At 34.7% G+C, this 25,428-nt stretch overlaps 2 protein-coding genes across 6 annotated transcripts; both read left to right on the plus strand.

Moving 5' to 3' along the window:
* The first annotated feature begins 4,673 nt into the window (after nucleotides 1-4,673).
* LOC118028609 (potassium transporter 11) lies at nucleotides 4,674-11,135 on the plus strand. 4 transcript variants are annotated; one of them, XM_035032275.2, is made up of 8 exons: nucleotides 4,674-5,814; nucleotides 6,217-6,442; nucleotides 7,012-7,257; nucleotides 7,759-7,809; nucleotides 7,950-8,210; nucleotides 8,359-8,526; nucleotides 9,460-9,741; nucleotides 10,058-11,135. In XM_035032275.2, exons 1-8 carry the CDS (start codon nucleotides 5,668-5,670, stop codon nucleotides 11,098-11,100), a joined length of 2,424 nt encoding a protein of 807 aa, XP_034888166.1. In that variant the 5' UTR covers nucleotides 4,674-5,667; the 3' UTR covers nucleotides 11,101-11,135. The 4 variants fall into 4 exon arrangements, with proteins under 4 accessions (XP_034888166.1, XP_034888163.1, XP_034888162.1 ...); XM_035032272.2 differs by having other exon boundaries at nucleotides 6,220-6,442; nucleotides 9,460-9,714; XM_035032271.2 differs by having other exon boundaries at nucleotides 4,675-5,814; nucleotides 9,460-9,714.
* Nucleotides 11,136-12,302: 1,167 nt separating this feature from the next.
* LOC118028611 (potassium transporter 11) lies at nucleotides 12,303-25,079 on the plus strand. Of its 2 annotated transcripts, XM_035032278.2 has the most exons (10): nucleotides 12,303-12,609; nucleotides 12,736-13,008; nucleotides 13,380-13,605; nucleotides 13,678-13,923; nucleotides 14,007-14,057; nucleotides 14,197-14,457; nucleotides 14,580-14,747; nucleotides 14,994-15,248; nucleotides 23,992-24,464; nucleotides 24,593-24,704. In XM_035032278.2, the coding sequence occupies exons 2-10, from the start codon at nucleotides 12,883-12,885 to the stop codon at nucleotides 24,596-24,598; spliced, it is 1,812 nt and encodes a 603-aa protein (XP_034888169.1). In that variant the 5' UTR covers nucleotides 12,303-12,609; nucleotides 12,736-12,882; the 3' UTR covers nucleotides 24,599-24,704. The 2 variants fall into 2 exon arrangements, with proteins under 2 accessions (XP_034888169.1, XP_034888167.1); XM_035032276.2 differs by having other exon boundaries at nucleotides 23,992-25,079.
* Nucleotides 25,080-25,428: the final 349 nt, after the last annotated feature.

The raw sequence follows: 25,428 nt of genomic DNA on the forward strand, positions 1-25,428 counted from the left end.
GATGGCAGCGAATCATATCATAGTTTGATAAGAGTAGTGGTTTGGATGAGAATCAAGGGCCAGGAATCTTTGTAATGAACAAAAGAGCTATGATTGATATATTCACTTAAAACGATGAAGAAACAATGTTCTTACAATTTTTTGCTTCAATTTGTATCGTCAAATGAACAAATCGCAGTAGTTGCACCAACCTAGTGGATCCACCTGACCTGATTGGCTGTGGGCCCAGGGTTTAGCCTTTTAGGGGCATCTCGAATCCAAGTGGATCACCCTTATTTTTGCTTCAATGTGTTAAAAATATTTTTAAAAAATTAATTTTTCTTGTATTTTTAATTGATTTAATATATAGATATTAATGATAAAATTTTAAAAATTAAAAATATTACTTCAATATATTCTCAATTAAAAAACAATTCTAATACAATATCGTCCAGCAGCTAGGATAATCTCATTGTCATAGTCAGGCACACAAAATGGTGTTAAGCATCTTACTGCTGGAACATGGCCCACCAGCAACCTTTATTTTTCAATTAACAATGTAGTTACTGGTCAATGAGAGTTAATAATAATATCACATAATTGCTCCTAAATTAGTGCCTTCCCATCTCTGCCTCACGCTTCAAAAACTATATATATATATTTATTATTATTATTAATAGTATGTCTGGACTAACCTACATATATTTTAATTAATCCCTCAAGATTCTAAAATTAATAACTATATAAATATCTAGTAGTCTTGAGATCTAATCAATTGAGTTATTTTTTTCTAAATTAAAACAAACATTTTTTTATTTCACAACACGTGCATGTATTATACTCTTCAATTTTCGAAAATGTAAATCAAATAGCCCTTAAAGCTACATTCTTCGTATAACTTAATTAACCCAAGGATTGAAGGATCTTCGTATCTCTATAGGGTACTTGTTTTTGTAGGTGTTCGTGATCTTCAAGTCTAGCGATTGATCCTTACATAGATCTAGTGAGATTTTTCTGAAAAACCTCATCATCGCCAATGAAGAAAAAACAAGGACAACTATAAATGGTAAATATTGATTTGATAGATTCTTGTTCAGTTTGAGACAAAGTAATGATGATTTTGACGAACATGTTTAATTAAATGAACAGCTTCTATGTAAGATTTATGGTCAAAATTGATGGACTCTAATGCTTTTTTTTTTTTTTTTAAATGTTATTTTATTTTAAAAATTATATATATTTTTAATGTTTTTATATCAAAAATAATTTTTTAAAATAAAGAATATATTATTTTAATATATTTCTGAGTAAAAAGACTTTTAAAAAATAACTGTGATTATATTTCTAAATAAATAGAATATAAAAGAAGAAATTTCAAACAGAAAAAGTATTTTATAGAAGTTAGAAGTTTAAAATCGAGAAAAAAAGCTCGAAGATGGGGTCTAAAATGTGAAGGGAAGCAAATCCTGAATTGCCTTTTCCCTCTCGTTCTCTATCTCCGGTAGAGTTTCTGAAAGAGAAAACAGAAGGATCCAAGGCTACGATGGTTGGAAGGCTGCGGTCAATCTTAGTGGCTCTACTAGCGTTGTCGTTGACGTGCAGTGGTATATTTGATTTAATTTTACGGTATTAAAATTCAAAAGAGTAATTAATGATATTTATTTAATTAATTTTAAGGTTTACAATGAAGAAATAGATAAATATAAGAGAAGAAAGAAATTAGATGCAGATATTTTTAGTATATATGACGAGTTATTCATTTTATTATATCTTCTACGTGTACATGTTTTTTTCTTTTTATATTTATATATTACTGGTTATTCCATGTGAACTCTAATATTTTTTACATACCTGAAACTGATTATATATTATATTTATATTTTTAAAATAATTAATATCTTAAAATGAATTTACTATTGAAATTGTTTATGTTAAATTATTTATAAAAAAAATATGATAAGATCCAATATTTATATGCACTTAACATGAATTCTCTCATTAGATATTAGCTATCAAATAATAATTTTAAATATAAAACTTATTCTTTTTCAATAAGCAAAACTCGCTTCAAATTTCTTTTCTCCCTGTCATGAACCTGATGAATATAGGGTGGATATGGAAGAAGCATAATGCATTTCAAATCCACACCATTTATTTGGGATAAAGTACTAAAATTAATTCCACATTCAATTTTATCTTTAATTCACTCCATCTTAATTAACCATGATTGATGACGTGGAAGTGGAGTTGCTTTTAGTTGTTTAAAACAATCTATCGTCTCTTACCTTGTAGCCTAGAGAAAAAGGTAAAAGCTATGAATACGATAAGAAAAAAATTAAAAAAATCAAAAAAATAAAACCATGAAATTTTTTTTAATTAAATCAATTAAAATTTTTAAAAAAAATGACCGGTTTGATTTTGATTTTTTAAGCCTGAAACTGAAAAAATTGAACCAAACTCAAACCGAAAAAAAATAAAAAAACCAAATAAAATTAAAAAAATCTAACCAAATTAAAAAAATCAAGTCAAACAAGTTTGAATATATTTTTGTCTTAAAAAATCAAATCAAAACCAGTTAATTTAAACTAATTTTATTTTTTTTAAAATAAAAATTTAACTTGATTATTTTTATTTTATAAAAATTAAATCTAGCTGAAAATAATTACCAGCTATCTTCTATATCTATGGATTTCCTATTTTTGTTAAAGAGCTCAATTCCCAAGATTAATAGAGCTAGATCGTTGATGGGGAGAGAGATTTTAAATTTGGCTGTCACTGAAAGATGTTTGAAGAGATTGGGTAAGACTAGAAGTGTTTTTTTTTTTTAAATAAAAATTTATTTTTTCTTTCTTCCAAGAAGATGGGGTAAGATTATGAGGGTAAAGGAATTGAATGCAGATGCCCCACCAATCCCATGCATTGAGAAACCAAAAATCTTCAGATTTTCAAGTTTTTCTTGGACCGTGATCTCAAATAAATTATTAGTCGTGCATGATATTGCCGATAATAAAAGTTTGATGATAATTTCTTTAAATTTTAATATTATTTGAAAAAACAGATTGATATCAAAAAATAATAAAATTTACTTGGTTTGATTTTATGTTATTAAAATTATTTTTTTGGGCTTTTTAGTTCGATAAATTAATTTTTTTTTAATGTTACAAGAGTGATATTTATGTGTTTTAGAAAAAAACTGAATTAAAAACAAGTTTCTAATAAAAAAACCAACCAATGATTTTCCAGCCAGTTAAATTAATTCACTCGGCTAAAATTACAACCACATAGCACACTCAAAATATTCTATCGAGCCGGCCAAATTGAACAACCATCCTTTAATATGAAAGTCCCTTGGCCAAAGCGACATAGGAAAATTATTTTCGGAAAATTAGGTGGGCTAGGTGAGTCCCACTTTAAATAAATATTCTTCATTTAAAAACTTGTCAAGAAAGAACCAATCTAGTATTAAAAAGTATGGTGGTAATTATTTTTTATAATATTTATTATTTAAAAATATATCAAAATAATATTATTTTTTTAAAAAATTATTTGTTATTTAAGCACATTAAAATAATTTAAAAATATAAAAAAATCAAGCCTAAAAAAAATTAATTTTTTACAAACTTTCATTTGGAGAACACTCCCAAACAGTATTTCAAGCAACAACGCAAAACACATGGACCTTTATATAATAGCTTTGCTAAGATGTGACTTTTGCCCATCTTAGGTTATAATAGCTTTTGTCTGGATCTCAGACACGTATCCAGTGTTACTTGAACTAGTTTGGAATTTGATTCTATCCAAGTAATTGGCCCATGATTTTTTTATTTTGTTTTAGAATTTAATTCTCTTAATGTATTTTTAGAGTCTATTTAGAAATGAAATTATAATTATTTTTTATTAAAAAAATATATCAAAAAAATATTTTTTTTAATTTTTTAAAAATTATTTTTAAGATTAACATATTAAAATGATTTAAAAATATTTTAAAAATAATAATTTAAAATAATTTTTTTTTCAAAAGCAAAACAGAAAATTGCTTTTTTTTTATTTTTTCAACAGAAACAGATTGTTTTGTCCACCATTCTAATCATACGGTAGGATTACAAAATAATTGCTACTTAGCGGCTAAAAAAATAGCAATCATATGAAATGACTACAGATATTCAAATTTATTGCTTGAGGTATCTGGCTGTTCGAGATTAGACACCTAATCAGTTAATATGCCCCACTGATTAACTCCATACACACTAATTAATTACTCCATTAAACAGCCAGAGAATACCTTCCCCATTTAGAGGCTGGTTAGTATCGCGATATTAATTGTTTTTTTTTTATTAAAAATATATATTTTTTAATTTTAATTTTTTTTTCACATTACCATATTAAAAAAATCTAAAAATAAAAAAAATAATTAAAGATACTTTTAGAATATTATAAGAAATACCTTCCCCACTTATTTACTTAAGAGGCTGATTACTATTGTGATATTAGTTGTGTTTTAAAATATATATTTTTAATATTAATATATTAAAATAATCTAGAAATAAAAAAATAATCAAAAATATTTTTAGGATATTATTATTTTTTCTTTATTTCTATTTTTTCACAAGTACTTCCATCATTCAGTAATAAACAAGTAAAAATAAAATAAAATAAACAAAAGAAAAATGTCTATAACTAATAAAGTCTTAATCCTTCCCAGACAAACACAAGAAAAAGATAAGAGCTCTGGAGTCTGGAGTAACACGAACTCCCCTTTCATCTGCCTCCTTTCTTTGTAGAGTCTAAAATGGCACCAGCTTTTGTTTGATAACTCTTTTGGTCACTGAAACTTCTGTTTTTTTCTGCGTGTAGTAAATAAGGTAACAGCCAAAAAAAAACTCTTGACAACCTGCATCAAAAGCACTTCTTCTTTGGCTCTCCTTCTTTCTTTTCTGTTACAGACTCCCTCCATCATCAAAAACCGACTTGGATTTTGTTAATCTCTGGTTTTCACTTCATGTTTATGTAGTATTTTTTTTTAATGGTTTTCTTGGGTCCTGTGGCTGAAATTGAAGTGACCCCACTTAGGAATTTAAAGTGACAAACTGAAATTTGTCTTAGACATTTTTGTCTCTGCTTTCATTATTGTTTTTGTTGATATGAGATGTTTTTGAGCTATTCTATCCTAAATTGAGTGTCTCTGTGTTGTTGGATATTTGTTCCTTTTTTGTTGTGTTGGCTTTTCGGCACTGAATTCAAGTGTCGTGAAGCTTCAATTTTGATTCATTATCAGCCTGTTTTGTTCTAAAGTCTGTAGTTTTGTTTCCATTTCAACTTTCTGATCGGTGTCAGTTTCTCAGCTTAATTCGGGTTTAGAATAATCTGTAAGTAAATATTTGTTCGGTTTTTTTTATATACTGTTTCGGTTTTTTTTCCTCTCTCTATATTCTAGTGGCGAGCTTCAATTATTTATTGGACTTCGGGATGGATTTCAAGTAAAGAGTGAGTTTTTAAACTGGGGTTGCAATCTTCTTGTTATTTTTTATTATTTCTTTAAATTCATATTGGTTTTGTTTTGAGACTTGGAATCTTGGTGCTGGTAAGAGATTCTTTTGCGTGGACCATATATTATTTAGGGTAGAGAGGGAGAGAGAGAGTGAATAAGAGAGAGAGATTGGATTGTATGGTAAAAGGTAGAAAATTCATATGGAATTGAGTATGGAAATGACTCCAAGAGTAGAGGTTGAGGAAGACAGCGACAACAATAAAGGAAGTATGTGGGATTTGGATCAGAAACTTGATCAGCCCATGGATGAGGAAGCTGGAAGGCTCAGAAATATGTACAGGGAAAAGGTACTGGAGCATTACAATTTCCCTTCTCTCTCTCATCCACTCAATTGCAAAAAGCAAACTAATAAATGGAATTCAGTTGTGCTTGGTGAAGTCAGACAACACACGCTCCTTGCTGATGCCATTTTTCCTTCCTGGAATGAGCTGGTTTAGAGACCAACTCTTGGATATGCTTGGATTTCCATTTGCAGACCCTGTTAACTTTGCCTTTAAATCACAAATGAATGGACTTAATTAGTTATAATCTTGCAATAAGGATGCTGGTATTTGTGGATTTACTTATTTTATAAGCTTGCATAAATGAGATTTCTAATGTAAATAATTATTGTTTCGTTAAAGCAATGGATTTTGGTGGTTTGATGCTGATTTTAGTTTGTTTGCTAATACAATTTTTGCTACTTTCAGAAGTTCTCAGCCCTTTTGCTTCTGCGGCTTGCCTTCCAGAGTCTTGGAGTGGTTTATGGAGACTTGGGCACCTCTCCCTTGTACGTGTTCTACAATACGTTCCCTCATGGAATCAATGATTCAGAGGATGTGATTGGAGCTCTTTCACTGATCATATACTCGCTTACTCTTATCCCACTCCTTAAGTATGTCTTCATCGTGTGTAAAGCAAATGACAATGGCCAAGGTAAACTAGTTTCATTGTATAATACACGTAGCTCTGATTCTACGGGTTAATGATTTTGATAGGGGAATTTATAGAGCTATACCTTATGACTTTCTGGGATGATTTCTTTCATTTGTGTTTACATCCAGATTCTAACTATAAAGAAAGTATTATAAGAAGAAGTGTGTGTGCTATCAGGCTAGTTTCTCCTTTTTGCTGCTTGAATAGTAGTGTGATCATAAATTTTCTTTGTTATTTTATTTCTTCTGGTATTGGCATAGATTTTGATAGCAAACCATGACACTTCTAAGTTATAGAGATTTTCTGTGGATCAACTTGTTACTCCATTATTTTTTCAGTAAGTTTTGTTTGATATAGCCATGTGAACAGAAAGAAAACTATTTTTTATGGTCTCATTTTAAAAAATGCACTGTACAGTGATGTTCTTGTAAGCACTCGCATAGGAATTTCAGGTTTTGACTTTGATTTGGAATTTGAATATGTGCCTAGTGTAGCACACATTTGTGATGTTTCTTGCCTTGACGTTGATGAGAATCACTGGACTTGAAACTATCCTCTTCATGGCACAGGTGGAACATTTGCCCTCTATTCGTTACTCTGCCGGCATGCTAAAGTTAGAACTATTCCAAATCAACACCGGACAGATGAAGAGCTGACAACATATAGCCGTTCCACTTTCAATGAGCAATCATTTGCTGCTACAACTAAGCGATGGTTGGAGAGATATGCATTCAGAAGGAATGCACTTCTTATTCTTGTCCTTGTTGGCACTTGTATGTTGATTGGTGATGGGATTCTCACTCCAGCAATATCTGGTACGTTGATGACTACTAACTTATAAATTTTCTGTCGGTCTATCTATAAAATGCATATTGCTTTGGCATATAATTTCTGGGTGCGATTGCATGTTTGTGTTTATGTTAGAACCTTTAAAAAATTAGCTAGATAGCTTATTCTAGGAAGAAATCATAGTGGTTTGTTTTAATGTGTGTTGTACAATTTATTTTAATAACTGCGTTCATATTGCTTTATTGCAACAACTTCTGTTTAGCCATTAGAATGTTTTTGATTATTCTCATGATAAATGTTTGGACGCTTGGGTTGCTAATGGGATCTGTGGGTAAAGAAATCCAATTGATGTATCGATTCCTAGAGAATGATTAAAGGATAAAAGTTTCATGTGATTATCATGTTTGGCAAGTAGCATGTACTTGTGGTTTATCTGGGCCTGGAGTGTTTTCCCTTAGCTGTTAGTTTATGTTAGTTTTAATTTATTTCAATTCCCCTGGAAATGCTTAACCACTCTTCGATGACAGTTCTTTCAGCTTCTGGCGGGATCAAGGTAAACCACCCCAAACTGAGTAGCGGTATTTTTCTTCTCCTGAAAATCAACAAAACCTTGTCATTGTTTTTTCATTTCTGCAATCAATTGTGTTGTTTTTTTTGCCTCAGTTTTCTAGCAATTTGGATTTCTGAATCTTTAACTATGCTGTTTTCTTTGGTGCAGATGTAGTCATAGTTGTTGCAGTTGTAATATTGGTGGGTTTGTTTAGCATGCAACACTATGGGACAGATAAAGTCAGCTGGCTCTTTGCCCCAATTGTGCTGCTTTGGTTTCTCTTAATTGGGGGTATCGGCCTGTTCAACATCTGGAAATATGATACTGGTGTTCTGAAAGCTTTTTCACCTGTATATATTTATCGGTATTTTAGAAGGGGAGGTAGAGATAGTTGGACTTCCCTGGGAGGGATTATGCTCAGTATAACTGGTAATTATCAAATGAATTGGTGACTCTATGCTTGTGAAGTTTGAGTACATAAATCCTTTTCTTCCCTAATGTTTAAACCTTTTAAAATTTGTTAACATCAAATCTGAGATTATAGCAGTATGCTGATTCTTGTTACGAACTGCTACAGGTACGGAGGCACTTTTTGCCGATCTATCCCATTTTCCAGTTTCAGCTGTACAGATTGCTTTTACTTTAGTTGTTTTCCCTTGTCTTCTTTTAGCATATTCTGGACAAGCCGCTTATCTTATGCAAAACAAGGAACATGTGGTTGATGCATTCTACCGTTCTATTCCAGGTAAAAAGCTTTTTTAGTTGGGTTTCCTAGCCTTCTATTGTTACTTCTTGATTTTCTTCATTTCCTGCAACTTCTTGTGAGGTGCATGTTATGGTCATTTTACTGTTATGCAATTCAAAAATATAGAAAGATAAGCAATAAGAGGACAAATAACGAAATAAGCTCTCTTCTTGGCTGTGAATTTTGAGGCATATACTTATTGTGGAAGAAATGAAAATGTATGAGAAGTTCTCCTTCAAGTAGAGGTCTTGGGGATTAGGAATATCTTGCAACTAAACAGAGACTAGGAAATCCAGAGTTCAAACGCTCAAATTTTTCAATTTTATATGTTGGGCTCACTGTTAGGCCGTGGTGAAACTCATAGATATGATGTGGTAAGATATGATTCATGATCACTGAAAATCATTGCATGGACATTTATTATCCCAGTTTTTTCCACAAACCGCTAGAATAAATTTCAGTTGGAAAAACACAAAGCATCTTTGAGAATTTAGTCCTTGTTCTGATTTTAGAATGGCTATGAAGTCGCTAATGTAGGAATTTCAGATCATTTATTTGGAATCAAAGCCCGCCAAGAGTGTTCAGCCCTATGGATGCCTTGTGGACTTGCATGAAGTTATCCTAAACACATGTAATATGGAATTAAAAAACTTCTCACGGCTTACTTTCCCACAAACATATGGTTTGACCATCAAAATTTTGGGACCAAACTCAAAGAACAGTTTCCTGTGTTGGTCAAGTTTCATTTTTAATCCTGACTGTTTAGGCATATCTATCTCCATGTTTCAACGAATGTCTTATTGGACTTGATGGTCTTATTAAGGTTGTGATACCATCTTAACACTAGTCTTTCTCTTCCCATAGAAACAAATTTTTGATGAAGATGATGTTACTGGACAGATGCTAATTTGTACCTTCTTTCTGACATGGCAGATAAAATATATTGGCCAGTGTTCATTGTCGCAACTGCAGCTGCTGTAGTTGCAAGTCAGGCTACCATATCTGCAACTTTTTCAATAATCAAGCAGGCTCTTGCACTTGGATGTTTTCCAAGAGTCAAAGTTGTACATACATCAAAAAAGTTCCTAGGCCAGATATATATTCCAGATATAAATTGGATCCTTATGATCCTTTGCATCTGCGTCACTGCTGGTTTCAAGAACCAAAGTCAAATCGGTAATGCTTATGGTAAGTTTATTGAAGAGAATGATTTATGTGTGGCTGAACAAGTGGCATGAAATTAACCTGATCCATCTTCTTTCATTCTGAAGTTCAAACCAAGAAAAATAATATCTTCTTTTATTCTGCTAATCTTTTGACTTTGCTATGACACCTGTGCTAACTTTCTGGGAACAAGTTCTATGAGCTTCATGAAATGTGTTGTTGAGAGTAACATGAGTCTCTTGCTTAATGTAACTTGTGATTTCTAAAAGCAGATCAAAGTCGAATTTTACCAGGCAAATTTTGCTCATGTATTTAACTTCTTTATGATGCATTGCTCTAAATTGAACAAAATCCTGTGCAACAACAGGGACAGCTGTTGTGATAGTCATGCTGGTGACCACTTTGCTTATGATTCTAATCATGTTATTGGTGTGGCGCTGCCATTGGATTCTTGTCTTGCTGTTCACTGGCTTATCACTGGTTGTGGAATGCACCTACTTCTCTGCTGTACTCTTCAAGATTAACCAAGGCGGGTGGGTGCCCCTTGTGATTGCAGCTGCCTTTCTTGTCATCATGTATGTTTGGCATTATGGTACATTGAAACGTTACGAGTTTGAGATGCACAGTAAGGTTTCTATGGCGTGGATTGTAGGGCTTGGCCCCAGTTTAGGACTGGTGAGAGTCCCAGGGATTGGGCTTGTGTACACCGAGCTGGCAAGAGGGGTTCCCCGCATCTTCTCTCACTTCATTACAAATCTACCTGCCATACATTCTGTTGTTGTTTTTGTCTGTGTGAAGTACCTCCCTGTCTACACGGTCCCTGAAGAAGAGAGATTCCTTGTCAAGCGGATTGGACCAAAGAATTTTCACATGTTTCGTTGTGTTGCAAGGTATGGATATAAAGACCTTCACAAGAAGGATGAAGATTTTGAGAAAAAACTCTTTGATAGCCTCTTCTTGTTTGTCCGGCTTGAGACTATGATGGAAGGATGTTCAGATTCAGACGATTATAGTTTATATGGACAGCAAACTGAGCGGTCGAGAGAAGCCCTTTTGAATGATAATGGAAACACTGCTTCCTCGTTTGCTGATCCCACTATTTCATCCATTGACTCGATCGTGCAGATCAAATCTCCATCACATGCAAATTTTACCAGTAGGTCGTCCGACCGAACTAGCAGCCAGGCGGAGGTTGACCAGACTGAATTTTTGAATAATTGTAGGGATGCTGGGGTGGTGCACATAATGGGGAATACGGTGGTGAGAGCTAGGAGGGATTCAAGATTCTACAAGAAGATAGCTGTTGATTATATATATGCATTTCTTAGAAAAATTTGTAGGGAAAACAGTGTGATTTTTAATGTTCCTCATGAGAGTCTCTTGAACGTCGGACAGATATTCTATGTATAAATATTTTTTTTTTATAAAACTGTTGATAAGAGCAAGCTAAAAAGGAAAATATAGAATATACAAAGAGAGCAAGCAAAAAGCAGAAGAAACAACGCGCGCATGCTGAGAAGAAGAGACAGTACGTCAGTACCAACACAAGAAAATAAAATACAAAGACAACAGGAGCAAACCTGCCTTTTCAAGCGTTGATGGCAAGCACAAACCCTGAGAAATTTGCAAGGAAGAGTATGTTGGCAAATAAACAAAACAATCTAAAATGATAATTAATCAGAAAACAATTGGCACAGAGAGTCCAAATTACAAAATGCAAAGCAAAGTGAAGGAAAAAGCAGCTATCCCAACATTAGCAACCTCGAATCTGATGATATGGAGCGTGATATAGCCATCACAATATCAATGAAAAAGATGCCAATTCTCAGATGGGATCCAAAAAAGATTCTAAGCAAAATGCTTTGAAAAATTCTTACACCAAATATGAAATCAAAATCTCCTTCATCTTATCTAGAAAAGAAGAAGAAAAAACAACCTTATTTTAAGGTGTAGAAAAAGAGAAAAAGGGTTGAAACCATTGACACTGATATAAAGCAAAGGCTCTAAAACAAATCATATCACCATATAGTTATGAATACATCCCGAGATAGTGATGGTTGAACATTTTCTAAGCGCTTTACAAGGCGCACAGTTATATCTAACCTATCTCTATTGCTTTTGCGAGTTGGCATGGCTATAATTCAATGATTGTATAATACATTAAATAAAAATCATGGTGGATGAGTTTTACATGGAGCTTAATGGGTGGCAATTTTGTAATTAATCCAGACACTAGAAAGGTTCATCGTATGTTATATCATCTGAGAATCACATGATGATTATGGCACTAGAAATAATAAATGGTACTTCTATAATTTTAACAAATCTCTTTGATTCTATAAATAATCCGAGACATTTTAGAAAGCTTTTTATAATTAACCTTTATTAAACATATCTTTTTTTATAAAAGCTTCTGATGAGGTTAGAGAGCCATGTCTGCCCTGACAAGGATTGGGTTTCTGTTTAAAAAAAGCAATAATGTTTGGCAAGCGTAACACAAAAAAACCGTTCCTTCCATACAAACTAAATAAATAAATTCATGGGGCTAATTTTTAAGGTGCAATAATAATAATAAATATACGTCTCCGTTAACATCTTTGTTTTTGTGTGTGTGAAATGATGCAAGGGTTTAATTTATTTTTCTTAGTTTGCTTGTAATCTTAAGTTTGCTGTTACTTAGAATGTGAAATGTGTAGCATTTCATGAGTTCATTGTTCTTGTTTGCCATTTTTAGTATTATGTACAGTCAAATATTTATTCCAATTTTGACAACTGTGAACAAGTTCTATGTTTCCGCGGATTCTATTTGTTCACATTTGTCTACCTTTCCAGATTGGCTCTGGCTAATGTGAACCAGCCCTTTTCATTTTCATTTTGGGATTTGAAAAGACTCAATGCTGGATCCCATGGCACCATAATGTAATGCAATATCATGCCATTTAGGGTCACTGAATTTGGTTTGATGTTTATGTTCCGTTCTGTTCTGTCTTTTCTTTTTCCTTGTAATGAATTATTACAAGTTGATGACAACTTTTGGGTTTCCAGCTCTCTTCAGGTTTTGTCTGGGTTTGGGGTTTTTTCTGGCGAGAAAGAGCAGTTCGGGGAAGAATTAAGAAGACTAAATAAAGGAGATTGATTATAGCAGAGAGGTTTCTTGGTGAAAGGAGAAGAATTGTTGGAATTCGACTGGAGATGGCCTCGTTATCAATAGATAACGAGGAAATTGGTAATAAAGGTAGAATGTGGGCCTTGCAGCAGCAGCTTGATCCACCTATGGATGAAGAGGGTGAGGGGCTTAGGAACAGGTATGATGAAAAGGTATATAACATTATCCTTAGTAGTTCTTGGTTTATGGAAATAGACAGCAATCGCTATTACAGAAGCCCAGGCATGACCTAACTATGGATTCAAATTACAAAAGGTTTTTAAATTCCCCAGGTAATCTAAACCAAATTACTTGTTCTTTGAATTTAGCTGGTAATGGTGATGATGGTGAAGGGGTAGTTATAAATGTTAATCAAGAATTGAATTCCTGCTGTTTATGATGCCTGCCAGCGTGCTGTGCAGTTGTATTTCTGTATATGGAGTCATAGAATGTAGCATGCCAGGAAAAATAGTGCATTAGAATAGCGTAATTGCAAGATCCTCGAAAGATTGTTTTCATTGCTCATTCAGCTCGTTTCTTTCAGGACTCTTCTACTTTATTTCTCCTTCAGCTTGCATTCCAAAGCCTTGGTGTGGTGTACGGAGATTTAGGCACATCTCCTTTATATGTTTTCTACAACACATTTCCTAATGGAATCAAGGATCCAGAGGACGTGATTGGAGCTCTATCACTGATTATATATTCTCTCACTCTCGTCCCTCTCCTGAAATATGTTTTCATTGTTTGTAGGGCAAATGATAATGGACAAGGTAAAGTAAACTCAAACTAACGTTGATGAAGCCATTAAATTATTCTGACCTTTTATCCTCTTTCTGGTGCAGGAGGAACATTTGCTCTTTATTCGCTGCTCTGCCGACATGCAAAACTGAAGACGATACCCAACCAAGACCATTCCGATGAGAAACTAACAACTTATAGTCATTCTACATTCCATGAAAAATCCTTTGCTGCAAAGACCAAGAGATGGTTAGAAAGACATACATTCAGGAAGAATTCACTTCTTGTTCTCGTTCTTGTAGGCACTTGCATGGTGATCGGGGATGGAATTCTCACTCCGGCCATTTCAGGTTTTCAGGATTTAGTGCCCGCCTTCTTACTTTTGTTCGCCAAAATTCTTCTTAGAAGATGTTGATAACACCATCTTTTGCAGTTTTATCGGCTGTTCAAGGAATCAAGTTAGGCCGTCCTGAGATGAGTAGTGGTATCTCCTTGCTCTGAGACTAAATAATCTGACGCACTGGTCCCTGTCGAAAGACAGTTCCCTCACCTCCTAATCTTTCAATGTTCCACTAATTTAGGAGATTTTCCTCTGACTGTATACTTTATTTTCTCTTGTACAGAAATTGTTCTTGTTGTCGCCGTGATAATATTAGTAGTTTTGTTCTGTCTGCAACACCGTGGCGTAGAAAAAATTACCTGGATTTTTGCCCCTATTGTCCTCCTCTGGTTTCTTTTAATCGGAGGTATCGGCATATACAATATTATCAAATATGATAGCAGTGCTCTGAAAGCTTTTTCACCACTGTATATATACCGATATTTCAGAAGGGGTCGGAAAGAGAGCTGGACTTCTCTTGGAGGTGTTATGCTCAGTATAACAGGTAAACTTTTATGTTTTATGAGTTAATTTCTGTCTTTTTCTTAAATCCCATTTAATGTTCATTAAATAATTGAACTAAATTTGTAGTATTCAATTCTGATGTCTAGTTGTGAACCATTACAGGGACGGAAGCCCTCTTTGCGGATCTATCCCATTTTTCGGTGGCCAGCATACAAATTGCTTTCACAGTAGTAGTATTTCCGTGCCTTCTGTCAGCCTATTCTGGACAAGCTGCATACCTCCTGAAAAACTCGGATAATGTAGTTGATGCATTTTATCGATCTATTCCAGGTTTGTTCCGATCTTCAGCATGTCTGTGCGTGCGAAGTTCTTGTAGGCTCCTGCTAAATAGAAAATAGTTTTAGGTGTCCTTTTATTTTGTTGAAATAAAAGGTTATTGTCTCAGATGGATCTGTCAGCCAAGAGAAAAACATTATAACTTAGCGTGTTCCTTGGAAATTTTTGAAGTTGTTTATAATGCTTCATTCTCTGCAGTAAGTGGCGGTCCAATACATAGTGAATCTTTGTATTGTGCAGATAGCATATATTGGCCAGTGCTCATTATTGCGACAGGCGCTGCAGTTGTTGCTAGCCAGGCTACCATAACTGCAAGTTTTTCAGTGATCAAGCAGGCTGCTGCAGTATATTGCTTTCCTAGAGTTAAAGTTATGCATACATCAGAGAAAATGTTGAGCCATATATACATCCCAGAAATTAATTGGATCCTTATGATTCTTTGCATCGCTGTGACAGTTGGTTTCAGAAATCAAAGCCAAATTGGAAATGCTTCTGGTATGTGTATAATCTGCGAATTTATTTGAATTAACAGATTAAAAACATTTCGCAGTAGAACTTCAAATCTGACATCCTTCCGTTTTTGAGGAAAAGGGTTCAAATTTAGTCCAGAGATTGACAATGCTAAGAAAAACCTCCTTGTAACAAAAAATATGGTCATGCATTAGTGTCACAAATTTTAGGCCTCGACATGATAGTGAGATCTTAGTGATAATGATATCTGAAATAATCTACCATCAGACTGACCAATATTTTCTCTTATGGGTTATCACTTGTAATTTCTATGGCCTTCAGATTATTTTTAATGACAATTTTCTTCGATGCATCCTGCTGGTCATTCAGTAGATTGCTGCATGTTAAATTATCTTGGAAACTCTTTCGAACGACACTTTTTCCTGTGTTTTCTTTTTGGACACTAGTAATCAGAAACACTCATCACTAAATGTGTAATGTTTTGAAATAAATGAGTTGGAAAATACAATAAAGCCCTTGAAGGCTTAAAAGTTGGAATAAATGATTGAGGGGTATAGTTGTAATTGGACAAATAGTTGATATATATAAATAGGAAGTAAAAAAAAAAAAGAAAAAGAAGTGTGATCTGAAATATTGGAAGAACAAACCGTAAGAGAGAAAAGAGGAAGAAGAAGAAAAGAAAGGAGAGAAGGAAAGGAAGGAGAAGAGAAGTAGAGGAAATAAGTAAAAAGGTAAGATTTATAGTTTTAAGTGTATAATATGTTAAATTTCGGTTTTGATTAATTTTAGAGCTTTGAAGTTTGTATTTTGAGTTAATTGATGAATTAATTTGAAGGTTAGGAGTTGATTATTGTGGGTATTTGATGAATTAGTTGATTTTGAGAGATTGAATTGAAAGATGATGATTTTGAGTTATAGAATTGTGTAAATGGTGAAATTTGAGTTAGAAATCAGGGGAGAACAGTGGGGTTTCTGTTAAAATCTGGACTGGAGGTTGAAGATGATGAAAATTCAATTTGGTCCCTCAAATTCTGAAAATTACAGTTTAGTCCCCGAACTTTGGAAAAATTACAAATTGGTCCCTGGAGCATATTCCGAGATTCTGAACAGAATAACATATGAATTATGGACAGAATTACTGTATAGATAAGATAATTTAACACTTTCAATTTAGTCCTCCAATTTGACAAAAAGTACAATTTGACCCTAAACAATTTAGTAAAATTCCAGAATGATCCCTGGAGCATAGTGATACATCCTGGGCAGAATTGAGGATTAATTAAGGTCAGAATTTCAGTATATTCATGGATTTATGACAAATTTCAGTTTGGTCCTCCATTTGATAAAAGTTACAATTTGGCCCTAAACTATGGAAAAATTCTAGATTAGTCCCTAGCTGTAATATTAGCTTTTGCAGATTAGTTTGATGAAGAATTAAGGGTTACTTAGTGAATTATTACCAATTTTATTAGTTGTTTTTATTATGTATTAGATTTCGAGAAAACCGTTAGATTTTGGGTTTTTGAGAAAAGTGACTAGTTAGTTTAAAAACATATAGGGTTATGGAATACACCCTTAGTTAAGTGTATTAGATAGGTTAAATGTTCTTTCGATTTGTTCTTGAAAATATTTCCTTTGTATTCAGATAATCCTGATATTCTACCGACGGGACGTTAGTAGGATTTTCTTCAGTGTCTGCTTTTGGCTTCTGTTTGCTTTTGAGTCAGGTGAGTGGATAATTTTCCATATGCATGAGAAATACTATAAATATTTGATTTGTTAATATGAATTGGATCATGCTTCTTGATAATATATATTGATTATTATCTTTGTTATGATAAAGCATGATCAATTATTGAATCTGAATTCTTGATATGAACCAGTATGTATTTTGAAGTGAATTCTGAATTGATGCTCCTCATTTGATTGATGTCATGAGTTGAGCTTTGAGATATGAATATGTTTGTTTGATTATGATTATGAACCTATGGTATGTCAGTCAGAATACCCATGCTAACAGGGTAGTGTTAGTCTTTGTGCACATCGTATCTGAACCCTAGTTGGTCGGGGGAGACACCAACCTGTGTGGACTGATCATCCAACAGTACGGAGCCTCATGCTCATTGCATTTTGATTTTCTGACGAGTTCTACCATATGATATTCTTGTTATGGCCTATTTGATAAACCTTCGTATAAGAACTAAAGCCATACTTGTATATATATTTCTCATTGCTATATTACCTCGTGTGTGTATATTGAACGTTATCTACTCACTGAGTTGTTGAACTCACCCTCTCATTATTTATTCTTTTCAGGCTTATAGCTTGATAGCGGGTTACTTTTGTTGAACCTTCCGAACCTGCTTTTGATTGTAATTTGTATCTTTCTTTTTATGTCAAGTTAGTGCTCCAAAACTATGAAATTATATTAACTCTTGTATTAAGACAATCGAATTATATTATGAAGTTAGTTTGTTGTTTATGCTGCGTTGAACAAACTCTGATTGAGTTTTGAAGGATAATATTGTATGTAAGTTTGGGTTCGCATAGGTTTGGAACCTTGGAGGGGAACCTTGCCTATGTGCCGGTCATGGATCCGGGATTCGGGTCGTGACAAACTTGGTATCAGAGCTTTAGGTTAAAGAAACAATAATATAATTAATTTCATAATAAGTGGAGCATTAGGATCCGTATTGTCTTGTTTGTTGTTTTTGAAATTTTAAATTCTCATCAAGTATGTCTTCTTCCTTGTGATAGATAGGCTATCCTGAAATTCTGTGATAATCATCATGCTATTATTCCAGCATGACTTAAGTGCTCTCACTTTTATTTTAGGAAATGCCGAGGAATAGACGAACAACTAATACTATTAAAGTAAATGATAATAAAGATGATGTCCATATTGTGAAGTTTAGAAATGCAAGGTATAGGAGGTAGGGCAGTACATCCACACCTCAACATGTTGTTCATGTTTGATCTTTTGAAGCAAAAGTTTTGTTTGATACGGGTGCAACTCATTCGTTTGTGTCCCCATATTTTTTCATGAGGTTAGATAAACAACCAACCTTGTTAAAATCCCCCATTTCAGTCTCCACTCCCTTAGATGAGTTAATATTAGTAAAGTATGTGTATCTGGATTGTGAAATAGAGATTGAAGATAAGATCTTTATGGGAGACTTAAATGTCTTAGATATGGTTGATTTTGATGTGATTTTAGGAATGGATTGGTTGGCTAAGCATAGGGCTTCAGTAAATTGTTGGGGTAAGAAAATAATGTTTGATCTAGATCAAGAAGTTGGGTTGGTATTTCAAGGAGATAAGATTGGGTCTCCATCAATTATGTTGTCGGCTATCTCGAGAAAAATGGCCCGAAAAGGGGTACAGTGCTACCTAGCATATATAGTGGATGTAGAGAAAGAAGTTCCCCAGTTAGAGGAAGTCCCTATAGTAAGAGAGTTTATCGATGTATTTCCCGATGACTTACCTGGATTGCCTCCGTATAGGGAGATTGAGTTTTGTATTGATTTGGTTCCGGGCACTGAACCAATATCAATGGCACCATATAGAATGGCGCCAGCAGAATTGAGAGAGTTAAAGGAGCAGCTGCAGGATTTATTGGATAAAAAGTTCATCCGACCAAGTGTGTCCCCTTGGGGAGCCCCGGTGTTGTTTGTGAAGAAGAAAGATGGGTCATTGAGGTTGTGTATAGATTATAGGCAACTGAATCGGGTGACAATTCGAAATAGATACCCACTCCCTCGTATAGATGATTTGTTTGATCAGTTACAGGGAGCTCAATTCTTTTCTAAGATCGATCTTCGATCTGGGTATCATCAGTTGAGGATTAGGGAGGCAGACATTTCAAAGACAGCTTTTAGAACTCGGTATGGTCATTATGAGTTTTTTAGTGATGTCTTTTGGGTTGACGAATGCACCAGCAGCTTTTATGGACTTGATGAATAGAGTGTTTGGCCAATTTATTGATCGATTTGTGATAGTTTTTATTGATGATATTTTGGTGTATTCGAGGTCTAGAGAGGAGCATGAGCAACATTTGAGAATGGTGCTTCAAACTCTACGAGATCATCAGTTGTATGGCAAGTTCTCAAAGAGTGAGTTTTGGTTGGAGAGTGTAGCATTTCTTGGGCATGTAGTGTCAAGGAATGGGATTGAGGTTGATCCTCAAAAGATTGAAGCAGTTAAGCAGTGGCTTAGGCCTACTTCGGCGACAGAGATTAGAAGTTTTTTAGGTTTGGCTGGCTACTATCGGAGGTTTGTGGAGAACTTTTCTCGAATTTCTGCACCATTGACTAAGTTAACGCAGAAAAATGTTAAGTTTCAGTGGTCTGAAGCTTGTGAGAAAAGTTTCTTAGAGTTGAAGGAGAGATTGACTACAGCGCCTATTCTAGCAGTACCATCAGGTTCTGGTGGTTACACAGTGTATTGTGATGCTTCGAGAGTGGGGTTAGGATGTGTTCTAATGCAACATGGCAAGGTTATTGCCTATGCTTCACGGCAGCTGAAGAAGCATGAACAGAACTATCCTACACATGATTTAGAGATGGCGGCTGTAATTTTTGCTTTGAAGATTTGGAGGCACTACTTGTATGGTGAAACTTGTGAGATCTTTACAGATCACAAGAGTTTGAAATACATCTTTCAGCAGAGGGATCTAAACCTGAGGCAGAGAAGATGGATGTAATTACTGAAAGATTATGATTGTACCATACAATACCACCCGGGTAGGGCAAATGTAGTTGCCGATGCTTTGAGTAGAAAATCATCAGGGAGCTTAGCTCATATTCAGGAGGTACGAAGACCTCTGATTAGGGAGCTGCATGAGTTAGTGGATGAAGGAGTCAGATTTGATCTTAGTGAAGCTGGAGCAATGATTGCTCATTTTCAGGTTAAGTCAGATTTGTTTGATAAGATAAAAACAGCTCAGAAGAAAGATGATTCACTACTCAGGATTAGAAATGAGGTTGAGCAGGGTAAGGCTGTAGGTTTTGTGATTGGTGATGATGATGTGCTGAGATATAGGGATAGGCTTTGTGTACCTGATGTTGATGATCTGAGGAGAGAATTGATGATAGAGGCACATCAGACAGTTTACACAATGCATCCAGGTTCCACCAAGATGTATAAAGATCTTAAGGTGTGTTATTGGTGGAATAGGATGAAGGCTGATGTAGCAGATTTTGTTTCTAGGTGTTTGACCTGTCAGAGGGTAAAGGGTGAACACCAGAAACCTCCTGGATTGTTGCAACCATTGTTGATTCCAGAATGGAAGTGGGAGAGGATCACAATGGACTTTGTGACAGGATTGCCTAGAAGTCAGGAGGGTTATGATTCGATATGGGTGATTGTTGACAGATTGACAAAATCAGCCCATTTTCTGCCAGTTAAGATTACTTATGGATATGCAAAGTTGACGGAATTGTTTATTAGTGAGATTGTACGGTTGCATGGAGTGCCAATCTCGATAGTGTCTGATAGAGGTTCACAGTTTACATCGCGGTTTTGGGTGAAATTTCAAGAAGCTATGGGTACTAAGGTGCATTTGAGTACAGCTTTCCACCCTCAGACAGATGGTCAGTCTGAGAGGACTATTCAGACCTTGGAGGATATGTTAAGGGCTTGTGTTATGGATTTTGGAGTTAGTTGGAGTAAGTTCCTACCATTAGTGGAATTTGCGTACAACAACAGTTATCAGGCTAGCATAGAAATGGCACCTTATGAAGCTTTGTATGGCCGAAAGTGTAGATCACCGGTTTGTTGGTTTGAGGTTGGTGAGAAGAGGCTAATAGGACCGGAGTTGATTCAGATTACCTCAGAGAAGATAGAGGTAATTAGAAAGAAGCTTCAAACAGCTCAGAGTAGACAAAAAAGTTACGCGGATAAAAGAAGGCGTGACTTAGAGTTTTCAGTGGGTGATTGTGTGTTCTTAAAAGTATCACCTACAAAAGGAGTATTCAGGTTTGGGAAGAAAGGCAAGTTGAGTCCTCGATTCATTGGACCGTATGAGATTCTGGAGAGAGTTGGGGCAGTTGCTTATCGGTTAGCATTACCACCAAACTTGTCTGCTATTCATCCGGTATTTCATGTTTCCATGTTAAGGAAATATATGTCAGATCCATCACATGTATTAGAGGTTCATCCCATTGACTTGAGGGATGATATTGTTTATGAGGTGCAACCGGAAGCTATAGTTGACCGACAAGTGAGGAAGCTTAGGTCGAAGGACATAGCTTCAGTGAAAGTGAAATGGAAAGGCCATTCACGTGAGGAAGCGACATGGGAGCTCGAGGATAAGATGCGCGAGGAGTATCCTCATCTTTTCGATAATCTTGGTAAGTATTCAATCTTTTCTATTAAGTTTCGAGGACGAAACTTTTATAAGGTGGGGAGATTGTAATGTTTTGAAATAAATGAGTTGGAAAATACAATAAAGCCCTTGAAGGCTTAAAAGTTGGAATAAATGATTGAGGGGTATAGTTGTAATTGGACAAATAGTTGATATATATAAATAGGAAGTAAAAAAAAAAAAAGAAAAAGAAGTGTGATCTGAAATATTGGAAGAACAAACCGTAAGAGAGAAAAGAGGAAGAAGAAGAAAAGAAAGGAGAGAAGGAAAGGAAGGAGAAGAGAAGTAGAGGAAATAAGTAAAAAGGTAAGATTTATAGTTTTAAGTGTATAATATGTTAAATTTCAGTTTTGATTAATTTTAGAGCTTTGAAGTTTGTATTTTGAGTTAATTGATGAATTAATTTGAAGGTTAGGAGTTGATTATTGTGGGTATTTGATGAATTAGTTGATTTTGAGAGATTGAATTGAAAGATGATGATTTTGAGTTATAGAATTGTGTAAATGGTGAAATTTGAGTTAGAAATCAGGGGAGAACAGTGGGGTTTCTGTTAAAATCTGGACTGGAGGTTGAAGATGATGAAAATTCAATTTGGTCCCTCAAATTCTGAAAATTACAGTTTAGTCCCCGAACTTTGGAAAAATTACAAATTGGTCCCTGGAGCATATTCCGAGATTCTGAACAGAATAACATATGAATTATGGACAGAATTACTGTATAGATAAGATAATTTAACACTTTCAATTTAGTCCTCCAATTTGACAAAAAGTACAATTTGACCCTAAACAATTTAGTAAAATTCCAGAATGATCCCTGGAGCATAGTGATACATCCTGGGCAGAATTGAGGATTAATTAAGGTCAGAATTTCAGTATATTCATGGATTTATGACAAATTTCAGTTTGGTCCTCCATTTGATAAAAGTTACAATTTGGCCCTAAACTATGGAAAAATTCTAGATTAGTCCCTAGCTGTAATATTAGCTTTTGCAGATTAGTTTGATGAAGAATTAAGGGTTACTTAGTGAATTATTACCAATTTTTATTAGTTGTTTTTATTATGTATTAGATTTCGAGAAAACCGTTAGATTTTGGGTTTTTGAGAAAAGTGACTAGTTAGTTTAAAAACATATAGGGTTATGGAATACACCCTTAGTTAAGTGTATTAGATAGGTTAAATGTTCTTTCGATTTGTTCTTGAAAATATTTCCTTTGTATTCAGATAATCCTGATATTCTACCGACGGGACGTTAGTAGGATTTTCTTCAGTGTCTGCTTTTGGCTTCTGTTTGCTTTTGAGTCAGGTGAGTGGATAATTTTCCATATGCATGAGAAATACTATAAATATTTGATTTGTTAATATGAATTGGATCATGCTTCTTGATAATATATATTGATTATTATCCTTGTTATGATAAAGCATGATCAATTATTGAATCTGAATTCTTGATATGAACCAGTATGTATTTTGAAGTGAATTCTGAATTGATGCTCCTCATTTGATTGATGTCATGAGTTGAGCTTTGAGATATGAATATGTTTGTTTGATTATGATTATGAACCTATGGTATGTCAGTCAGAATACCCATGCTAACAGGGTAGTGTTAGTCTTTGTGCACATCGTATCTGAACCCTAGTTGGTCGGGGGAGACACCAACCTGTGTGGACTGATCATCCAACAGTACGGAGCCTCATGCTCATTGCATTTTGATTTTCTGACGAGTTCTACCATATGATATTCTTGTTATGGCCTATTTGATAAACCTTCGTATAAGAACTAAAGCCATACTTGTATATATATTTCTCATTGCTATATTACCTCGTGTGTGTATATTGAACGTTATCTACTCACTGAGTTGTTGAACTCACCCTCTCATTATTTATTCTTTTCAGGCTTATAGCTTGATAGCGGGTTACTTTTGTTGAACCTTCCGAACCTGCTTTTGATTGTAATTTGTATCTTTCTTTTTATGTCAAGTTAGTGCTCCAAAACTATGAAATTATATTAACTCTTGTATTAAGACAATCGAATTATATTATGAAGTTAATTTGTTGTTTATGCTGCGTTGAACAAACTCTGATTGAGTTTTGAAGGATAATATTGTATGTAAGTTTGGGTTCGCATAGGTTTGGAACCTTGGAGGGGAACCTTGCCTATGTGCCGGTCATGGATCCGGGATTCGGGTCGTGACAAAATGCATGTAATGGTTGATGTCAAGCAGGTGATACCGATGCTTTAATTGTACAAGGCAGTAACCTCATATTTGTCAGCTCTAACACCCAACTTTCTTTCTTACAAATTACTTGAAGCAGTTCCATTTCTAGCTTCTTCTTTTTTTCCAAAAAAATAAAGAGATAATATCAGAATTATATAAATGTCATAGGCCATTTCATGTCTCGACAGGAATTGCAGTTGTGATAGTCATGCTGGTGACGACAGCCCTTATGGTTCTAATCATGTTACTAGTATGGTGGTGGCATTGGATTCTTGTAGTATTATTCACTCTGTTATCCCTGGTTGTGGAGGTTACTTACTTTTCTGCTTTACTCTTCAAGATCAATCAAGGTGGTTGGGTTCCTCTAGTAATTGCTGCAGTCTTTTTAACCATCATGTGTGCTTGGCATTACGGGACAATGAAACGCTACGAGTTTGAGGTGCATAGCAAAGTTTCAATGCCATGGATTCTTGGGCTTGGCCCAAGCTTAGGTCTTGTTCGGGTGCCTGGCGTTGGACTTGTATACACTGAACTAGCCAGTGGGGTTCCTCACATTTTTTCGCACTTTTTTACCAACCTACCTGCACTCCATTCTGTAGTGGTTTTTGTCTGTATGAAGTACCTTCCAGTCCACACAGTCCTGGAAGAAGAGAGATTCCTTGTAAGGCGAATTGGATCCAAGGATTTCCACATGTTCCGTTGTGTTGCAAGATATGGCTATAAAGACCTTCATAAGAAGGATGATGATTTTGAGAATAAGCTCTTCGACAGCCTTTTTCGTTTTGTCAGGCTTGAGTGCATGATGGAAGGGTGTTCAGATTTGGATGAATATAGCTTAGATGATGAGCTGACTAGGGAATTAAGAAATGGCCTTTCGGTTTATAATGGCGACGAACTTTCTTCCATTGTCGATGAAACCATCTCTTCAGTTGGTTCAACGACTGTAAATTCTGAATTGCAGGCAAACAATGCTATCCCGCCATCCAATCAGGTGATCAGCCAAATCACGAATGGTGAGTTGCAACTCTTGAGGAACTGCAGAGATTCTGGAGTGGTCCACATTCTAGGGAATACAGTAGTGACAGCAAGAAAGGATTCGAGTTTATGGAAGAAAATAGCAATTGATTATGTGTATGCTCTTCTAAGAAAGTTGTGCAGGGAGAACACTGTGGTCTTCAATGTTCCTTGTGAGAGTCTATTGAATGTTGGACAAGTTATCCATGTATAATATTATTATTATTATTTTTTTATCGAAGAGTAGATCATGTTTTTGGTCTTTCCATCCAACTTACTGATTCTATTCTGATTTTTCTGCGGCACATTGTGGTCAACAATGATGACAAAAAATCATCCAAGCAAAAAAAAAATATTATTTTTTCTTTCAAAATCCTTTGCAGGTATACTGGAGTTGTTCATAAGTCATATGGAACCTCATCTAAACATGCTTGATTTGGTTTTATTAGTTCTTTGCTTGAGAGGGAGAAACAATTTCCCACCTGACTACATTGTCCCTTCTCTCGGTGTTTGTTATGGATCACCCATGGCATCATGATAGCCTGAGATCGGTTCCTATGTAATGTAAGGGGTGTTCTTCCTTTCCAGCATGGTTTGAAAAAAGTTTTGGT

Source organism: Populus alba, chromosome 3 (assembly GCF_005239225.2).
Source record: "Populus alba chromosome 3, ASM523922v2, whole genome shotgun sequence".
Taxonomy (NCBI): domain Eukaryota; kingdom Viridiplantae; phylum Streptophyta; class Magnoliopsida; order Malpighiales; family Salicaceae; genus Populus; species Populus alba.